Source organism: Phoxinus phoxinus (genome assembly GCF_949152265.1).
Source record: "Phoxinus phoxinus genome assembly, chromosome: 16".
NCBI classification, from domain to species: Eukaryota; Metazoa; Chordata; class Actinopteri; order Cypriniformes; family Leuciscidae; genus Phoxinus; species Phoxinus phoxinus.
This window is the reverse complement of record NC_136891.1, coordinates 4,807,621-4,827,017: the sequence shown is the minus strand read 5'-3', so window position 1 is coordinate 4,827,017 and position 19,397 is coordinate 4,807,621. Positions and strand designations below refer to the sequence as shown.

Sequence of the window (19,397 nt, the reverse complement as noted above, 5' to 3'; positions counted from 1 at the left end):
GTGTGTGTGTGTAGATTGTGATTTAGCAGCTTTTAATGCCATTCCCAGTGTTTTATTGTTTGACCAAATGAGAAGAATGATTTAATGACTCGTGACAAGGTACATTAAACAGAGCCAAACGTTAGTACCTTCTTGTTGAATTTTAATCATCCAATAACGTTAGTAGGGAAATAATTGTAACTAGAAAAATAATGCATAGGCCTATTTGACATTTGAAGGTTATAAACCTTGAGTAATTTGAAAAATTGAGAAGATTTTATTCTTATGTAGACCGCACACTTGGGTAGTCTGTAGAAAGATTCAAATGGGTTGTTGGATGGATGGTTGATTCTTGTGATTGATTGTGAATGAATGGATGTTGTTACATCTGTGGGATGGTGACTAAGGATTTATCAAGCAAAAATGGTTCATGGATTTTTAACAGGCCCACTTCTCTGAACATCTGTGCTCTGTAAACTCTCTAGATGATCATAAATAATTATTGATGAATTAATATTGTCTCTGCTGCTAAGTTTCTCTGCCCCCCCTTTTGGTTGGAGAGCCATCCGGAAGTGAGGCAGCAGGGGAATGTCCGGTGACGTCAGTGCGTCCGGACGCCATTAGATCTGCAGCTGTTTGGAGAGAAACAACAACAACACGAACGACCCTCGTACGAAACGCGCACTGGACCGCGGGAGCCCGACGCCTCTTTCCCCTCCCCCGGGTTCACCGGCTTCTAACCACGGCCGCTCTCGGTGAGGAAACTCTGGCCTCCGCTTCCTCCTCCTCCGACTCGGACACCGGCGGAGCGTCGCCGCCCCCGCGGAAGAAGCACCGAGCCTCGGCGGCGGAGGGAGTAGGAGAGCCCGGGGCTTCAGCGGGCCTGCCATTAGCGACCCACGTCAGCCGAACCAGCACTAACATGCAGTCGAACGGGACCGGACAGGAGCAAAACCACCCAGCCAGCACACAGAACGGAGATGCCAACGGCCTCCAGAGCAATGCGGGCTCGGCTTCGGGGGCCTCCGGGACGAGTTCGGGTTCCTTGAAGAAGAAAAAGCGTCTGTCTCAGTCGGAGGAGGATGTGATCCGCCTCATCGGACAGCATCTTCACGGGTTAGGGCTGAAGTAAGTGTTGCGGTAATGAGGAGCACAACGGGACCGAGTCGGTTCTGGTAAAACCCGGTTTGACAGGTCGAGCGCGCGACACATCTAGACCGCAGCCGTTATGTGATCAACGAAGCGAGCGACGTCGATCTTTTAATGTCGTGTTTAATGACAATCAAAACCTTTTTACCCCGACAAAATAATATACAAATATCTATAATTCAACCAGAATGTCAGACAGATACACACAAAGAAAGGTGCGATCGCAGATGACAGCTGTATGTGTGTCATGTATTTCTCGGGGCCCGAAAGCGTAACGTTATTTTTGCTGTAATGGTGTCAAATGTAAAGATGAATTCATTAAAATCAGCATATTTCTGTCAATACGTGATATATGTGTGTTTACGCTACATCAAATCAGGATGACATCCTCTGTGTTTTTGCGTTTTAATGGCGGCTGTGGAATGTGTGTGTAGCAGCTGGTTTACATTAGAAAGAAGCTTGAATCTAATTTTAGTGAAGATCTGCTAAATCCATCAACTGCCATTCAGATTCAAACCTCAAACATGAATTCTGAACAATCACAATCCAGATCACTGTGCTTGAACACACACATCCAAAAACTAGACTACAAGATGAGTCGAAAACATCAAGAAAACTGCAAACATCCTTCCCATCCCCCCTCGCATACACACACACACACACACACACACACTCTCTCTCTTTTGTAATCATAGCATGACGTAATTCTGTGGGACCCTGCATTCAAAACACTTTCACACTGTTCTAGAAAGCTTCACCTGTAACGTCCTATTTACTGCACCAACATGTTTCAACTTGTATGTTGGCTTTTCTGTCTTTGTTAACCTAAAAATATATGCAAATAAAAGGAGTGAATATAGTCATAACTGAGGATGACTATGACTATATTAAAGCAACATGACATAAGTAAGAGTGCTGCTGTTCTGATATTACCTGTGATGTGGCCGAGTGCCGCAGGTAATCGCACACAAAATCACCCAGAACCCCTTCAGAAATTATTATTTTCATTACATAGCAGGGCCTCAGTGTCTTATTGCTTTTATGAAACCGCTAATAATACATAATAATCAGTGTTAGACACACAAATTCATTAAGTTTAACAGTTGGCCTTTTAACTTCAGATGGCAACAGTACTTGAAGAACTAGCTTTTGTTTTTCTTAAAGATGGCAAATAGAAACCGTTATGTTAGTTATGTTATTTGATAAAGGCGTAATAAACAAGCAATGTTTTATCTGTCTCTATTTTAGTCAGACGGTGGATTTGTTGATGCAGGAATCCGGCTGTAGACTGGAGCATCCGTCAGCCACAAAGTTTCGCAACCACGTCATGGAAGGGGAATGGGACAAGGTGAGCTTATTCCACATGACATATTTAGGCCTGGTTTCATAGATTAAGCCAGGATTAGACTTTAGTTCAATTAGGACATATAAGTAGCTTTTATAAATGTGCCTTGAGATAAAATAATGCCACAACAAAACCAAATTTACAGTATGTAGAGGTGAATACATGCAGGTTATATATAGCATATATTTTAAGATATGATAGTGTAAGTTGCTTTTAGTTAAAACGGCTCAAACATGCATTTAATCTGGGATTAGGCTTAAGCCTTGTCTGTGAAACTGGGGGAATATGTCATTTTGATGGTTTAGATTCAAAGTTGTCAGGAAAGACGGTCACTGTTATCAAAGTTTACCACATGTACTTTCTCAATACATTCTTGAATGCATTCCATGCTTTTATTTTGCATGATGCATCAGTGCATGTTAAAGATAATATGTTTGTATTTTTAATCTTTCATAATAATACAGGGTTCCTACGCAGTTTGCTAAAGAATGGAATTTGATCATGGTAATTTCCTGGTCTGGATAAGTATGGAAAAAAATAAAAAATAAAAATGAATCTATCATACAAGAGTGTTTTCATGGCAATAGTTTAGTGATTCTTGTTGAACACGACTGAGTGCACAATTTCATTATGCAAAACGTGTCTTTACCATAAGCTAGTCTTTTTGAACTTCACTAAATGAATGTGTGCGTGCCACTCGAACCAGCATCTGATAAAGGAGCAAAGGATTTGACGTTTGGTGATAGTGCAACATCAAACCACATTTACTGTATCAAACTGATGTGTCAGTGGTGGACACATGCAGGTTATAAAGCAGAGAAAATAAGAATATTTACAGATGACTGTATTATATACCAAAAATAATGCTGTATGAACCATTTATGCTAAATATGATCTGAATTTTTTTTTTGAAGAAGTTCTGTATGGTCTTTGTGTCTGGGAACCCTGATAACTAGTCTTTTTACTTTTGGCTAATGCTCCAACCACTTATGAATTTTTATGTTTAATGAAGTGAGGCCAGATTTAGTTTTAGATTTTTTTTTTTTAAATCAAAGATAAACTTTACATTTTAAATAAACTTTTTTATTATATGTTGTAGGGCTGTGAAATGATTAATCGCATCCAAAATAAAAGTTTGTGTTTACATAATAAATGTGTGTGTACTGTGTATAATTATTTTGTATATATAAATACACACACGTGCACGTATATATTTAAGATTTTTTATTTAATATAAATTATATATAAATCTATATACAGTGTACATGCAAATATTTCTTAAATATATACAAGCATGTGTGTGTATTTATATATATATATATATATATATATAAAATAATTATACACCGTACACACACATTTATTATGTAGACACAAACTTTTATTTTGGATGTGATCAATCGTTTAACAGCCCTAATATGTTGTTGCTTTTTTGTACTTTTTCTATTTTTCCCACTTGTCTCTCCTCATGAATATATCCATGGTAGCTGTGGTGCTAAATTAAAAACAAAAAAACAACCAATCCAGTCATTTCCTAATGGATAAAGTGACTCATTTTTCCTCATTAAATATCTTTTCACTTGGAAAATTCACTTTATTGACGTAGAATGAGTTGTGATAGTTGCATTATGTTTATTAAGGTCTGAATGATGGGTGACCTGCTGGTCAAAGGTCATGTAGATATGTATATGAGGGAGCTGTGAAAGGTCCTTATTAAAAATATACCTTATTTCTTTCTGATTTTGTGTGGTTTTGCATGCATACAGAGTTTTGTTTTTGGCTCCATGGTGAATTCAGCCATTCTTTTCTCTAACCACAAGTATGATTTTTTTCTTCGTTACATGATTGCAGGTCTTTCCCTTTCATTTACACTTCATGGCCAAACTGAAAGAAAAGTCTGGGGTCGTTTGAATAGTGGATTCATATATTTGTGTGCAGTGTAGTTTAAAAATAAAACCAATCCAGATATGCTGTATGTTGCACAGGAAGTAGCAGGTTTATTTGACCATCTCTCACCTGAGTTTAGGAAAGTTTGGATCATTGAAACCAAGATTTTCTAAGATGTCAGGCAGAAACAATAATCATGCTGACATTTTGAGAGTTTGTGGTGGGATAAAACAAACTATGTAGAAATTGTGCTCCTGGCTTGAGGAAATGTTTCGGTCACTTCTGCGGATTTGTTTGTTCTGAACTAACAGTGGAAAAAAAGCTGAATCCTATTTTTCCATCTAATTCTTTACTAGTATTCTTTCTATTTATACAGGCAACTTTACAAACACCTCATGCTTCTTTTCATCTTATAAATGGAATTTGTGCAGAAAATTCTGCTCTTTTAAAAATCATTTGCACATTTTGATCAGTTTTTGTTTAAAATGTGATTTTTAATCTTTATTTAAGATGCACTACACCTTTTGGTGTTTGGTTGTTTAATTCAAAGACATTCAGAGAATTGAAGTATGAATAAAGTGTCCTGATACTTTTTGGTAGCGCTGTAAACGATTAAAGTTTGTGTTTACATAATATGTGTGTGTATTATGTATAATTATTTTGTATATATAAATACACACACATGCATGTATATATTTCAGAAATATTTGCATTTATATACTGCATATATATTTTTAGGATTTATATTATATATAAATATAACTATTTTATATATAAATAAAAAATGTTCTTAAATGTATACATCCATGTGTGTGTATTTATATATACAAAATAGTTATACACAATACACACACACATATTATGTAAACACAAACTTATTTTAGATTCGATTAATCACGATTACAGCCCTACTTTTTGGGGCTATTATATTTCATTCAAACCATTTTGGGTTTTAAGTTCACTTGACTTATTTTGTCAACTAAGCTTGAAGGTTTTAAAGTAAAATCTATGTGGTGTGACTGTACTATGGTTGATGGTATTTTTCCACAAAATGCTGAACTGATGCTTCTGTTTCTTTTCTGTGACACAGGCTGAAAACGACCTCAACGAGCTGAAAGCATTGATGCATTCACCCAACGCTATTGTGGTAAGACCACCAGACCCGGCCACATGCACTCTTAATGCTGAAAGCTTCTGAAGCTTCATCTGGAAACAAGTGTTGTAGAAATCATTCTGGATAGGGTTGTCATAAGTTCGTTCTTAAATTAGAACGTCAAGCCCACACTAATGGCTTAGTAAGTACTGGCTAGTTTGTAACTCTGTATTAAGTTTGGTTGCACCATATGTTCTTGAGGCAGAACGTTGCTAGTAGGTCGGAAGCTCTTTGTAAAGTTATGCATAGTTGCATAATATGTTTACATTCAATCAATGATTAGCAGCCTTCAAATTTGTGAGCAGAAGTGGTTGAAACAGTGATTTACAGTTTATTCTGACTTCGTTTGCCTCAAGTAGCTTATGGTAAAAATAAATTTCCACTGAAATGCGATGAATAATCATGAAATAACAAGTATTTTGTGTCAATAGCATTCAGAATATCAGTATATCAATAAATACTGATACAAACAAACATAAGAAATTAGATGTATTTATTCACGTTGATTTTGTTTGACACACAGTGTGTAGTTCGGTTGGTTTTGAGCCGCTAACGAGTTAATTATTCTTAAAATGTTTTTTCTCTTAACATGTAAATGAGTGTAAATGTCAACTTCATCTTCTATGTCTGAAGGATTGTTGTTTTGTCAGGTTAAACATGAGCTTATTGATGCAGCTCAGTGAATCTCCTGTTCTGTAAATATTTATTAGTTTATAGTTACTAAGCTAAGTTGTAACTGATGCAAACGGTCCCTGGTCATTTCTGGTTTGTTGCTGCGAAGAATTTGAGATTGTTGACCTGATCCGATCCCAGGGTGTTTCTTCTTCAAAGAACCAATCTCTAACCTTTATAACTGAAACAACTGAACAAGAACCTAGTTGTTTTTCCATTCACTTTGTCTGTGTCCTTCAAAGGGGGCTCAGATTTATTTGTGCCATATTAGTTGTAACCATGTCTTTTGTTGTGTCTCCATAGTGGTTCTGACCGTTGTTTGAATGTAAAGTGGACTATTCTGCCATGTGTATGATAAATGAATGGGTCACTGAAGCGAGTCTTTCTCTCTTTCTTTCTAGCGGATGAAGTTTCTGCTATTACAGCAGAAGTATCTGGAGTATTTGGAGGATGGAAAAGTTCTGGAAGCTCTGCAAGTGTTGAGAGGGGAGTTGACTCCACTTAAATACAACACTGATCGAATCCACGTGCTCAGCGGGTACTAAACATGACACATTTACATACTTGCCATTGTTAATAGTAATAAACAATTTCTCTGGCTTGAAAGGTTTATTTGTTATTGCTAATATGTGACCCTAGATCACAAAACCAGTCATAAGTTGCACGGGTATATTTGTGGCAATAGCCAACAATACATTGTATGGGTCAAAATTACAGATTTTTCTTTCATGCCAAAAATCATCAGGATATTAAGGAAAGATGTTCCATGAAGATATTTAGTAAATTTCCTACTGTAAATATATAAAACATTTATTTTTGTGAGTGAATGCAGCACAATCGTGAACATAAATGACAACTTTAAAAGCGATTTTCTCAATGTTTTTATTTTTTTTTGCATCCCCAGATTTTCAAATAGTTGTATCTCGGCCGAATATTGTCCTATTCTAACAAACCATACATCAATGGAAAGCTTATTTATTCAGCATCATTCAGATAATGTATACATCTCAATGTAAAAAAAAAATTGACCCATGTGACGGGTTTTGTGGTCCAGGGTCACATATGGCTGTCGCGATAACCACAAAATTGTAATACCATGATACTTACAAGCCAACCGTAGAGGAATGCAAGTAACCGCCACAACCGCCATGTTCACGTGTTCTCTTGTTTGTTTTTTCATAAGTCTATGCCGTTCTTGTTTTACACTTCATGCATGTGTATTGAATGTTAATAATGTTAACAACACATTGTTTCCACCAACTGGGTCTTTTGTACTTAAGACTTTGTGTACAATTGTGATTTGTACAGAGGCTCTGTGTATTTGCCCTACACAAGTCTAAACAGAGAGAGAGAGAGGGAGGGAGGTGTGTCGAATGAGCACGTGCAATTACCTGTGTCTATCCTTCTTCAGGGCAAGTCATATATTCATGAAAAACAAAAAAGGTTTGGCATGTCCGAAGAGGAAAGGGAAATATTTGCCGTAGCAAAGCTGTATAATTAAGGGTATTTCCCATGAATGTCGTCAGCACTGGTCAATGGATTGACCAGCACAGTTATGCTGGATACTACTGGGACATATCAACAGTCTTAGCCTCTCGTCTAGTCAGATTTGAGGATTGGAACTACCTGCACACTATACAAACAATAGCACAACAAGCTTATTGTCAGGTTTATGTTCTGTTATGTGGACCAGTATTTTGACGTTCTGTTTCCTTTAGTTCCTGTTTCCTGTTTAGTTTCGGTTTCATTGGTTACTGATTATGTCCTTATTTGTTTATGTAGTTACATGTTAGTTTCACATATGTCTAGTTTACTTTCCTACCCCTGTTTATATAGCACTGTTTCAGTTGTTCTTGTTCAGTTCTTGTTTATGCAAAACAAGCCTGTTTTGTTTTTGCCTGTTGACCACATTGTAACATTTATATAGCAAAAAAAATTCTATAAAAATTTATATAGCTGTATATTTTTTTTAAATGGCGATATAATCGCATATCGTGATAATTAGCCACACAAAATCACTGCAAGGGAAATTCCTAATTGCTCAAATGTATTACTATTGAGCTCTTTATAGATCTTGTACTGTGTAAAAGTCACTGTGATCGGTGTCGATGGCTCACTCTGATTTGCTGTGTTTTTTTTAAGGTATCTGATGTGCAGCCATGCTGAGGATCTGAAGGCAAAGGCGGAATGGGAGGGAAAAGGCGCTGGATCACGTTGTAGATTACTGGACAAGCTCCAGGGTGAGTATACGAACACACATTTACACAGATACATTTGTGAGGACATACCATAGTCTCCTGAGGGCTTTTCACAATGCGCCTAACCCCGGGTTATCATCATTTTAAAACCCTGCTTTTAAGCGAATGTTATGGCAGATGTTTAGCTAGAGACAAGCAAATACGTGCCTCATATTCACATGCTTTGGACAGTCTGCGTGTTGAATAAACAATCGTTTCGGCTTTTGAGGAGAAAAATGTCAAATGGTGACAGAAAACGTGATACCGGTAATTGGAGTGAAGCAGAGACCATTTCATTCTTAACTTTATAGTCCAAAAAAATCAGTTCAGGATAATCTTGATAGTACAGTTGGCAATATATAAGGATGTGCAATACTAGAGCGTCTGCAAATGCAATCAGAAATGTGAACCAAGATAACCCAGGATTCCATTTAAACCGGGTTTACAATGACCCAGGCTAACTATTTCAAGTGTGAAAAGCCATCTAGAAATGCACAATAAATCAAACCAATTTTGGTTATCAGCCAATATATTATTTTGTTTTTATCTGTCATTATTGGCCAATATTTAGCATCATCTAGAAATATTGGGTTACACTTTATTTTAAGATGACGTTGTTACAGTTTAATTACACAAACAAGTACTGAGTAATGGTAATTAACTACATGTATATACTATATGGTTAAGATTAGGGTTTGGTTTTAAGATTAGTTGCTTGTAATTATCCATAATTTACTGTTATTACTAAAGTCCTTTTAACATGCAACTACTTCACATTAAAATATAGTATTTCCCAATATTGCTAATTTCAACCTATTTTCAGTGGTTCTCAACCTTTTTTTACCCCAAGACCCCCCTCCTCTCCGAATCAATACCGCAAGACCCCACCCCACCCCCAACCTTTTTTATTCACACAAAATTTTTATTCTAATGATATTCCTTTTCAACTCCATATTAAGATTTAAACCTTTAGTGTTCTTTTTGCACAAATATTTAGCAAAAATGTCAATGCAGAAATGTTTTACATCTTAGTACTCAGTTATACAGTAACTTAAATAAGCACAAGTCAACCTGCCATACCAAACAAGACCACAGGGAGACGCCAAATGACTGCTTATAGCTACTATACGGATCCATTCAGAATTATTAAACACACCAAAATACAATTGATAAAATAAAATAAATGTGTGGAAACTCAGCGATTTGAAGGCGGGTCGATGTCATCCGTGAACAGTTCCTCTGTCAGATCGAGCAATCGTGTTTATGTTTGGAGCATCTGATGCCCATGTGTACATAAACACCACTGACCCTCTCAAACTTCTCCAAAACACGCTTCTTCGGTGAGCATCCAATATAAAACACTCACAGTACATTCATTTTGACAACTACGCTAATATATTTAACTCCGAAATACGATGTTATAGCGATCAGACAGTGAGCCGAGGGCGCACATACACGTTTGTTTGCGCATCAATAATAATGGACTCGCTCATTATTTATGTGACCCGGGATCACAAAATCAGTCACAAGTAGCAAGATTATATTTGTGGCAATAGCCAACAATACATCGTAAGGGTGAAAAATATAGATTTTTCTTTTATGCCAAAAATCATTAGGATATTAAGTAAAGATCATGTTCCATGAAGATATTTTGTACATTTCCTACCGTAAATATATAAAACATTTATTTTTGTGAGTGAATGCAGCACAATCACGAACATAACTTGACAATTTTAAAGTTTTTTTTTTTTTTTTTTTTTTTTTTGTCCAAGTTTCGTTTTTTTGCACCCTCAGATTCCAGATTTTCTCGGCCGAATATTGTCCTATCCTAACAAACCATACATCAATGGGAAGCTTATTTATTCAGCTTTTATATTATGTAAATCTCAATACAATTTTTTACCCATGTGACTGGTTTTGTGGTCCAGTGTCACATATTGTCATTTTAAATCGATATTATATTTGTATAATAATTAAAAAAGTATTAGATAAGGCTTCTATTATTTCTGTATATAATAAATATAAACATTACAATTAAGATTTTTTTATGATTTTGAACTTTAAGAATAATAAAAAAAAATCATTGCTTTTAAGCACATCACAAATTGGACATTTTGTCAGATTTAGCTCATATTTGAGGGTATTTTTGTCTTCAGTGTATAGTCTAGTCAACAAGCACAACCCGCAATCTTTCACTGTTTTCTATTAAGTTCATATTATCTTAATTTTACTCATGTGTTTGTGTGTATCGTTTAGCGTACCTGCCCCCCTCTGTAATGTTGCCTCCTCGGCGGCTGCAGACGCTGCTCAGACAGGCTGTGGAGATGCAGAGAGATCGCTGCCTTTATCACAACACCAAACTGGACTCCAGTCTGGACTCTGTGTCCTTACTGCTGGATCATGTCTGCACCAGGTGTGCTGCGTTTACACATTCGAACGCAACACACACACCCTCCTCCGCTCTCAGCGATTTCAATGTTTGTGTTTGCAGGAAGCAGTTTCCCTGTTACACACAGCAGATCCTCACAGAGCATTGCAATGAAGTCTGGTTCTGCAAGTTCTCCAACGACGGCACTAAACTCGCCACCGGCTCGAAGGACACGACTGTGATCGTCTGGCAGGTGGAGCCGGTGAGTGAGGACGTCTGTCATGTGGACATGCAGCGAAACATTTGAGCATCTCGGAAGTCAAACTTTTTCAGTGAGAGTTGACAACTTGAATAGCTCTGTTTGAAGTGGGATGGTGTGGTATAAATATCCACTCTCTCACACACACAGGACTCGCATCAGTTGAAGCTCTTACGGACTCTGGAGGGTCACGCGTACGGTGTGTCGTATCTCGCCTGGAGTCCTGATGACGTTTACCTGATCGCCTGCGGTCCAGACGACTGCTCTGAGCTCTGGCTGTGGAACGTTCAGGTAAACACAGGGCACATCGTATCTTGTATTTTGATTTGCCAGAATATGCATTTTAGCAAGAGATTTTCGTAATCTGGGCTGATCTAATGCCTGCCCGCCCCATAAGCAGGCCGTCAAAAAAACGTGTCTCTGTACGCAGCCTAGGCTCTGAGATCTGCACACAAAAACAATTGCTTTCACCAACCACTCAAAACCAAAATAAACAGTGTTCCAACCAATCACCGACAGGCGCTGGGTGTTGTGAGGTTTTGCGCTCGTACACGGCTGCACGCGAAGTCGGAGCTGAAGAAGAAGCCAGCGTCTATGAACAAGAGAAATTTAACATGGCTGAGTCAATGTCGGTGATTGGGCAGCTAGCGGATCGTTAGGAAAGATTAGATGAATGTGATCATTTATGTTTGGGCCTGAAATCGCTGATACAACCTTTAAATTGTGTAATAAATCGGCTTTAAATTGGCCATCGGCCAGCCGACTCGAAGATATCAGCATTTGCTTAACCCATTTTGGTGTGTTCACAACTGAAGTGTGTTAGATGTAGACAGAAGCTGCGCCGACATCACATACCGGTTTGAGTAGACACAACATTTGAATTTGAACTTACTTAAAAAAGTACGTTGTATATCATATGAAAGTGTGTAGTATGTATGAATGTAATCCAAACGTACTACATCGGCTTGTTGTCATTATCATGTGACCTAGTAGCGTCCCTTCACATCTATTCATAAATCCTCTCCCGTGGCCTCATGGGATAGTAAAGTGTCCATCATATGCGCACTTCAGGATCTCACCGGAAGTAGTAGGTCATCCTCTGTTTTCACATACTATGTATTCGGACATACTACTCTGTTGGCGACCGCGTACTGTTTTTCGCATTCTATATATAGTATTTATATAAATAAATAAGAACTTCTATGGAAGACTGTATTCTCGTAACTTTATTCTCTAAATATTTTGACTTTGTTCTCCAAATATTACGACTTTGTTCTCCAAATATTACGACTTTGTTCTCCAAATATTACGACTTTGTTCTCCAAATATTCCGACTTTGTTCTCCAAATATTACGACTTTGTTCTCGAAATGCTAGAATTTTTTTAGTTCTTTTTTTTTTTACTGATTTTTTTTCACGTTGCGGTTCAGGGCTTCCGTACGTTTCGAACGCCGCATAAAGACTTTAATTTTAGCTCAACTCTGACCTTTGACTCTCTTCTTCCACCTGGTGGTCAGACAGGAGAACTGCGAACAAAGATGAGTCAGTCTCATGAGGACAGCCTGACCAGTGTCGCCTGGAACCCCGACGCCAAGCGCTTCGTTACCGGAGGACAGAGAGGGCAGTTCTACCAGTGTGTAAGTTCAAAATGGATTGATTGTCAAGATTTGACAGTCTTCTCTTTAGCTTAGTAATGATGAACTTTACAGTTATTGAACTGAGCTGAATAATGACACTGTCTTTTCAGAGCTTCTTTACAGCAGAATTATGATTTTCTCTCACACTTGTAGTTTGCATTATTGATTGTTATTTAATGTGAAGCTGCTTTAAAAAAATTTAGCAGCTTTGTATTAAGCACTATATGAATAAAGATGACTTGACTTGTTGATTTGTTGGCTGTGCGTGGACAGGATCTTGACGGGAACCTGCTGGAGTCGTGGGAAGGCGTGCGTGTGCAGTGCCTCTGGTGTATGAACGACGGCCGCACTGTTCTCGCCTCTGATACGCACCAGCGGATCCGTGGATACAGTTTCGAGGACCTAACAGACAGAAACATGTACGCAGCTGTTCATTTTTCAGATGGTTCTGAGTTTTGGAAACTGTGTCTGAACTTTCACTTCTCTATTTGTTTCTACTCTAGAGTTCAGGAGGATCATCCTATAATGTCTTTCACTGTTTCTAAGAATGGAAGATTAGCTTTGTTAAATGTTGCAACTCAGGTAAGCATATGGGTCTCAAACTTGTTTACTTTTTTTTTTTAATTCATGTTTTTAACAATAAAAGAATAGTAGTTAATTATTAATAATGATTAAATATTATAATCAAAAATATTTTTATTAATTCATTTTCAAGTTGATTTTCAATAAATCTTGAAGATATCATTTTATTGCTGCAATACTTGCTTATGTTTACTACCTTTAAATTCATATGTATGCTTTTTAGCTTTTAAATTATTGAATTTATTTAAAGTTAATATATTTTCTTTTCAATTATTTTCAAGAATATTTTATTGCAGCGATGTTATTCTTATTTTCTTTATAATTTAATAATAGTTAAAGATTATTAATAATTCTTAAACTAATTTAATACGTTTTTTATAGTATTTATTTTTAAATAATTAAGTAATTTTCAAATTATTTGAGAATATTGCTTTAAATTGTACTGCAGTAATGTTATCTTTATTTTTTTCATATCTTCATATTGTGATGTTTTACTAATGTTCAGTGTTTATAAGTGAATGTGTCTCACACACTGTAATCTTGTGTGTGTTTGTCTCAGGGCGTTCATCTCTGGGACCTACAGGACCGTGTGTTGGTCAGGAAGTTTCAGGGTGTGACACAGGGTTTCTACACCATTCACTCCTGCTTCGGTGGACACAACGAGGACTTCATCGCTAGCGGCAGTGAAGGTACCTCAGTTTATTCCTCAGCTTCTTTGCTCTGGTGTATTTTTAACCAGCGTCACTCAATCCCGCTCTGTCTCTCAGATCATAAGGTATATATTTGGCACAAGCGCAGTGAGCTGCCGATCGTGGAGTTGACGGGACACACACGCACAGTGAACTGTGTCAGCTGGAACCCGTGTATTCCCAGTCTTATGGCCAGCGCTTCTGATGACGGCACAGTCCGAATCTGGGGACCCGCACCCTTCCTGGACGCACAAGAGCTGGACGGCCTCAACGGTACAGAGTCAGACATGCTATCCAATCGCAGAATATAAAGCAAGTTTATTACACTGCTAGTTAGAGCTTTGATTCTTCAGATTTATTCACTGGGTGATCTTTAGCGTTCAGCGTAGTTGATGCACAAGCAAAAAATACCATCACTCTCAATAATACTTGACATAAAGACCGCAATAATCTATTTAAATATGAGTTTCAATAACGTTCTTAAATTATTGATTTTTCTATTATGCCAGAAATCATCAGGATATTAAGTAAAGATCATGTTCCATAAAGATATTTTGTAAATTTCCTACCGTAAATATATAAAACATTTATTTTTGTGAGTGAATGCAGCACAATCGTGAACATAAATGCACAACTTTAAAAGCGATTTTCTCAATGTTTTGATTTTCTGCACCCTCAGATTCCAGATTCTCCTATCATAACAAACCATACATCAGTGGAAAGCTTATTCATTCAGCTTTCAGATGATATATAAATCTCAATTTAAAAAAGTTGACCCATGTGACTGGCTTTGTGGTCCAGGGTCACAATTATATATATATATATAAAAAAAGTCATATTAATTTTTGTATTTTTCCTGTTTCAACTTTTCACAATCCAGTCATTATTATTATACTACATTACAATTATTACTATATAATTATTAACAATTATTTATTATTATATTATCAAAAGTTATTTTTCAAAAATATTCTCATTGTTTTTGAATACATTTACATTTTTTCTCAGCAATCCCACCCTACATTAGTGTTGTCAAAAGTGCCGACTTCGGTACGGTACTGAAATTTAAAAATGTTAGCCCTCTAGCATTTTGAATGCTGTTGAATGGATTCTTTACCGCCTCTGATTGGCCATTGCGTTCACATGCTCAACATATATGGCCACATTATGTTACAGAAGTACTATAGGCTTTTTGAATTTGTATATTTTTTTAATGTTGACTTTAAGCATTGTTGACTTTTTAACTACTTTGTTACAATGTAATCTCATTCGTGACCCTGGACCACAAAACCAGTCACAAGGGTCAATTTCTTGAAATTAAGATGTATACATTATCTGAAAGCTGAATGAATAAGCTTTCCATTGATGTTTGTTAGAATAGGACAATATTTGTCAGAGATACAACTATTTGAAAATCTGGAATCTGAGGGTGCAAAAAAAAATAAAAACATTGAGAAAATCGGCTTTAAAGTTGTGCATTCATGTTCACGATTGTGCTGCATTCACTCACAAAAATATTGTTTTTATATATTTACGGTAGGAAATTTACTAAATATCTTCATGGAACATGATCTTTACTTAATATCCTAATGACTTTTGGCATAAAAGAAAAATCTATAATTTTGACCCATACAATGTATTGTTGGCTATTGCCACATATATACCCGTGCGACATGTGACTGGTTTTGTGATCCAGGGTCACATGTGAGGCTGCCGGACGTTCAGCCAGTCGTGCATTGCGAGTGATTGAGTCATGAATGTTAACTTTTCTGGAACAGGAACAGAAACAGTGTTTTGTCACTATAGCAGTATTTCTAATGCCGTTCTAAAGACTGGAACTCACAAAAGCCATTATCCTGTCAAACAGGTTCTTAACCTTATTGTTGTGACTGAAGCTTTTTTTTTACCAATGAATAGTAGTTCTGTCAATCATAATTTAACAAGGATTTTGTTAGTACAGTCTGTTAACTTTAAAAAACCGGTCTGGATTAACAATAAAATAATGATGATGTAATAATTAAAGTAATTATGTTTTATGTTAAGTTGTAAACTGTCATATGCACTACCGTTCTATTTCTTTTGAAAAAAGTATTTTATATATTCATCAAGGCTGCATTTATCCAATCAAAAATACAGTAAAACTGGCAATATTGTGAAATATTATAATTTAAAATAACTTTTCTATATATATATATATATATAATAAAAAAAATAAAAAAAATAATTTATTTTTTTGATGTATTTATTCAATTTGCCTGTTGAGTGGATCTATTTGGATATATTTTAAGATGTAATTTATTCCTGTAATTCAAAGCTAAATTTTCAGCATCATTACCGATCCTTCAGAAATCATTCTAATATGATGATTTGCTGCTTAACATTTATTATTATTATATGTCGAATTTAGCTGTGCTGCTTATTTTTGTTGAAAATGCATTTTTTCTTTGAATCTAAAGATCAAAAGAACAGCATTCATTTGAAACAAAAATCTTTTGTGACATTATAAATGTCTTTACTGTCACGTGATCAATTTAACGCATCCTCGCTGAGCAAAAGTGTTGCAATCACATGTCAATCCCTCTCATTTTCTCAGAGAGTTGCAACAGTATGGACAGTTGATGGCAGCCCTGGAACAGACGGCTTCTTCTTACAAGAAATATGCGAAGTCCCAACAGAGAAAAACACGATTACAGCATTGCCCTCCTCCACAACGACACACCGAGTGCAAACGCGAAAGAGATCCAGAGCCTCGCTTTCAGGAGTCCGGAGGCAGCGGAGACCCCTGACGCTGATCTCCATAGGGACCCGCTTCCATAACCACGGATCTGATCTCTCTCCCATCGGGTTCCCCACATTATAAACCCCTACATTAGGCCTGAAGACAAGATGCCGCCCATCAGGCTCGAGCGCCGGGGTGGGTGACCAGGGTTCGGCCGGGTGTTTAAACTCACACTCAATGTTTTTCTCTCGCTCTCAATCCTCCAGCGGCAAAAGGACACAACACTTTTTTTTAAAAAGAAATCCTAGTCCTAGCAATTCTCTTTTGTTCCTTTAGCAGTTGATCAGCTTGGGCTTTTAGTGTTGATGATGGAGTGCTGTAGTTTTTTTTTTTTTATCTTTCAGAACACAAATGCATTTGTTTCCACCGGGCCCACGTCACGCATCAGCAGGGGTCAGAGGTCACGTTCTGATCTCTGAGAGTTTGAGTGTTGGACTCAAATTCTGCTTCGGCCTCCCTCCTGTAGCACAGCCGTGTGTATGTGTGTGTGTGTGTGTGTGTGTTCAAATGTGCCTGAAGTTGGTGTAAGTTCGCATGTGGCACTGTTTTCACACCAGCGTGAGTGTGTCCCCTGTTTAGCTGTATTAATCATTTTAACAGAATCTGACCGAAGCCCCAGAGACCTTCATCTGTGGAACAAAAACTTGAGAACCATTTTGTATCTTTTTTTTTTTTTTTTAAAGAAACTTATTAGCAAAGTTCCTTGTTTTCACCACTTACCTTAGAGGGTGGCGTTCATGAGAGAGACTTTGTCATATTAGTTTGAAAAATTGATCGGAAACGTGACTTTGAGAGCGAAACGCACGTTCTTCTTACACAGAGCGTGCGTGAAAACGTGCCGACAGCTTTAAACAGAAAAGATACTGTGACACTCAAACTGTCAATCAGATATTCGGCTCCTGATGAGGAGTTTGTGGCGTTTAAATGACCTATGCAGCAACATTTGAGCTGAGACCCCAGATATAATGTTTCTTGCAGCAGCCATACCAGCATTAAAATAAAGCGCACTACATATCCACAACCATTTCATCTCTGCCTGTACGTTAGTTCAGTTAAACCCACACGGTCAAGTTCCCTGATCTGAGCTGTTTACACCAAATATCGAGCATTTGAGTCCCCCCTTTTTGGAGAGAAATAAATATTTGCTATGGACTGATATTAAATGTTTGAAAAGAAATGCTTTTCTGCCTGTTTTTATGGAAATTTTTGTTACTTTTTTGGTTTACAATATCTTTTTTTTTTTTTTTTTTTTTTGGTTGACTTTATCTCTGTATCATTATATTAAACTATAACCAGATTATTTGTCTCCTCTTTTTTTAAATCTTTTATTTAAGCATTATTAGCATTCTTTTTGTTTTATTTTAAACATATATTATTACATTAACCATCATTTTATTAACATCCACATATGCTTTCCGCAGTCATAAGATGGTGCTAAACGCCCCGGCCTTTGCCTCGCAGGTGGAAGTTCAAATGGATATCCAGATTATTTCACAATCTTTTCTAAACTTGCATCAAACACTTTATTATAATAACATTTTTAAGGGTTTACCCTCGCCAACTTTATGAATCTTAACAGCTGGGCGCTAAAGCGCTACGTGAAATTCGTTATAAAAGCAATTGTTTGAGAGCAATTCATGATCAATTCTATTGTTCCACTGACTATTTTAGTTATTAAAGATTTGTAAAAATGGATTTTGATATAGAATGGCTTCAGTGACATCTCTGCATTGCTCCGCAACATCTGCCCTTCATTGAATTTTGCCTGTTTACTTGAGGACCATTTTGTGCCATTAGCAAATAAACATTAATAAAATCTCAACAATAATTGGTTGCTGCTTGGACCAGGCTGATGCTTGCGCACTGTGACACGTCTTTGCTGTTGATTTAGCTGATCTGAGAGCAGTTTGTCACTTTTTTTGGCTATTCCTCATTGTTTTAAAGAACTAAAAACAGCAGTAGACATACTATTAATGCATTTGATGATGATGATGGGGGTAGTATTGTTACTCTACTAACCATATGCAAGAGGGTCTCATTTTTTCCAGCTAACTGCAGGTGTGTTTGCTCTCATGTTTGACTGTGAATCAGATGTGTGAGAGGTTTTCGTCATGATAACTGCTCCTGTCCGAAGGGCATCCCATTTGCATTAAATGTGTTATTTCAAAAGTGATTGTACTGTTTTGTATTGTTGTGTAGGAAATGTTATGTATGCATATTTTCAATAAAGCATTCAGGGTTTTGAAACATAATGAGGCATTTCACATTGAACTCTCAAATAGTTTTTTTGTTTTTTGTTTAGCGACCAATTCTTAAACCTTTACAGAATATTTGGTTACCTTGTTACAACAACAATAATCCACTACGAAAACCATGGTGGCACCATGGTATAGTAATAGTAAAGTATGAATACTATTTTTACATTATTATTATTAAGACAAGAAAATAAATTAACTAGTTATTAGATTTTTATTTAATTAATTTTTTTAGCTTTAATTAGGTTTCTACTTTTTTTTTTTTTTTTCTGCCATTGGCATTTGGCTTGCTTAGTTAGGGACATTACATTTAACATTAAATGTAATATTCAACAATAATATTGATCTGCCTGCATTGACACCATTATATATGAGAACTGAACTGAGCTGGATGATGACATCACGGT

The 19,397-nt window shown here is 36.7% G+C and overlaps 1 protein-coding gene across 2 annotated transcripts; it reads left to right on the top strand.

Annotated features, from left to right (window-relative positions):
* Positions 1 to 527: 527 nt before the first annotated feature.
* wdr26b (WD repeat domain 26b) lies at positions 528 to 18,998 on the top strand. 2 transcript variants are annotated; one of them, XM_079584826.1, is made up of 14 exons: positions 528 to 1,107; positions 2,377 to 2,476; positions 5,451 to 5,507; positions 6,587 to 6,723; positions 8,328 to 8,425; positions 10,679 to 10,835; positions 10,914 to 11,052; positions 11,200 to 11,340; positions 12,566 to 12,685; positions 12,959 to 13,104; positions 13,189 to 13,267; positions 13,827 to 13,956; positions 14,035 to 14,229; positions 16,550 to 18,998. In XM_079584826.1, the coding sequence occupies exons 1-14, from the start codon at positions 902 to 904 to the stop codon at positions 16,573 to 16,575; spliced, it is 1,731 nt and encodes a 576-aa protein (XP_079440952.1). In that variant the 5' UTR covers positions 528 to 901; the 3' UTR covers positions 16,576 to 18,998. The 2 variants fall into 2 exon arrangements, with proteins under 2 accessions (XP_079440952.1, XP_079440953.1); XM_079584827.1 differs by having other exon boundaries at positions 549 to 1,107; positions 10,679 to 11,052.
* The last annotated feature ends 399 nt before the right edge of the window (positions 18,999 to 19,397 follow it).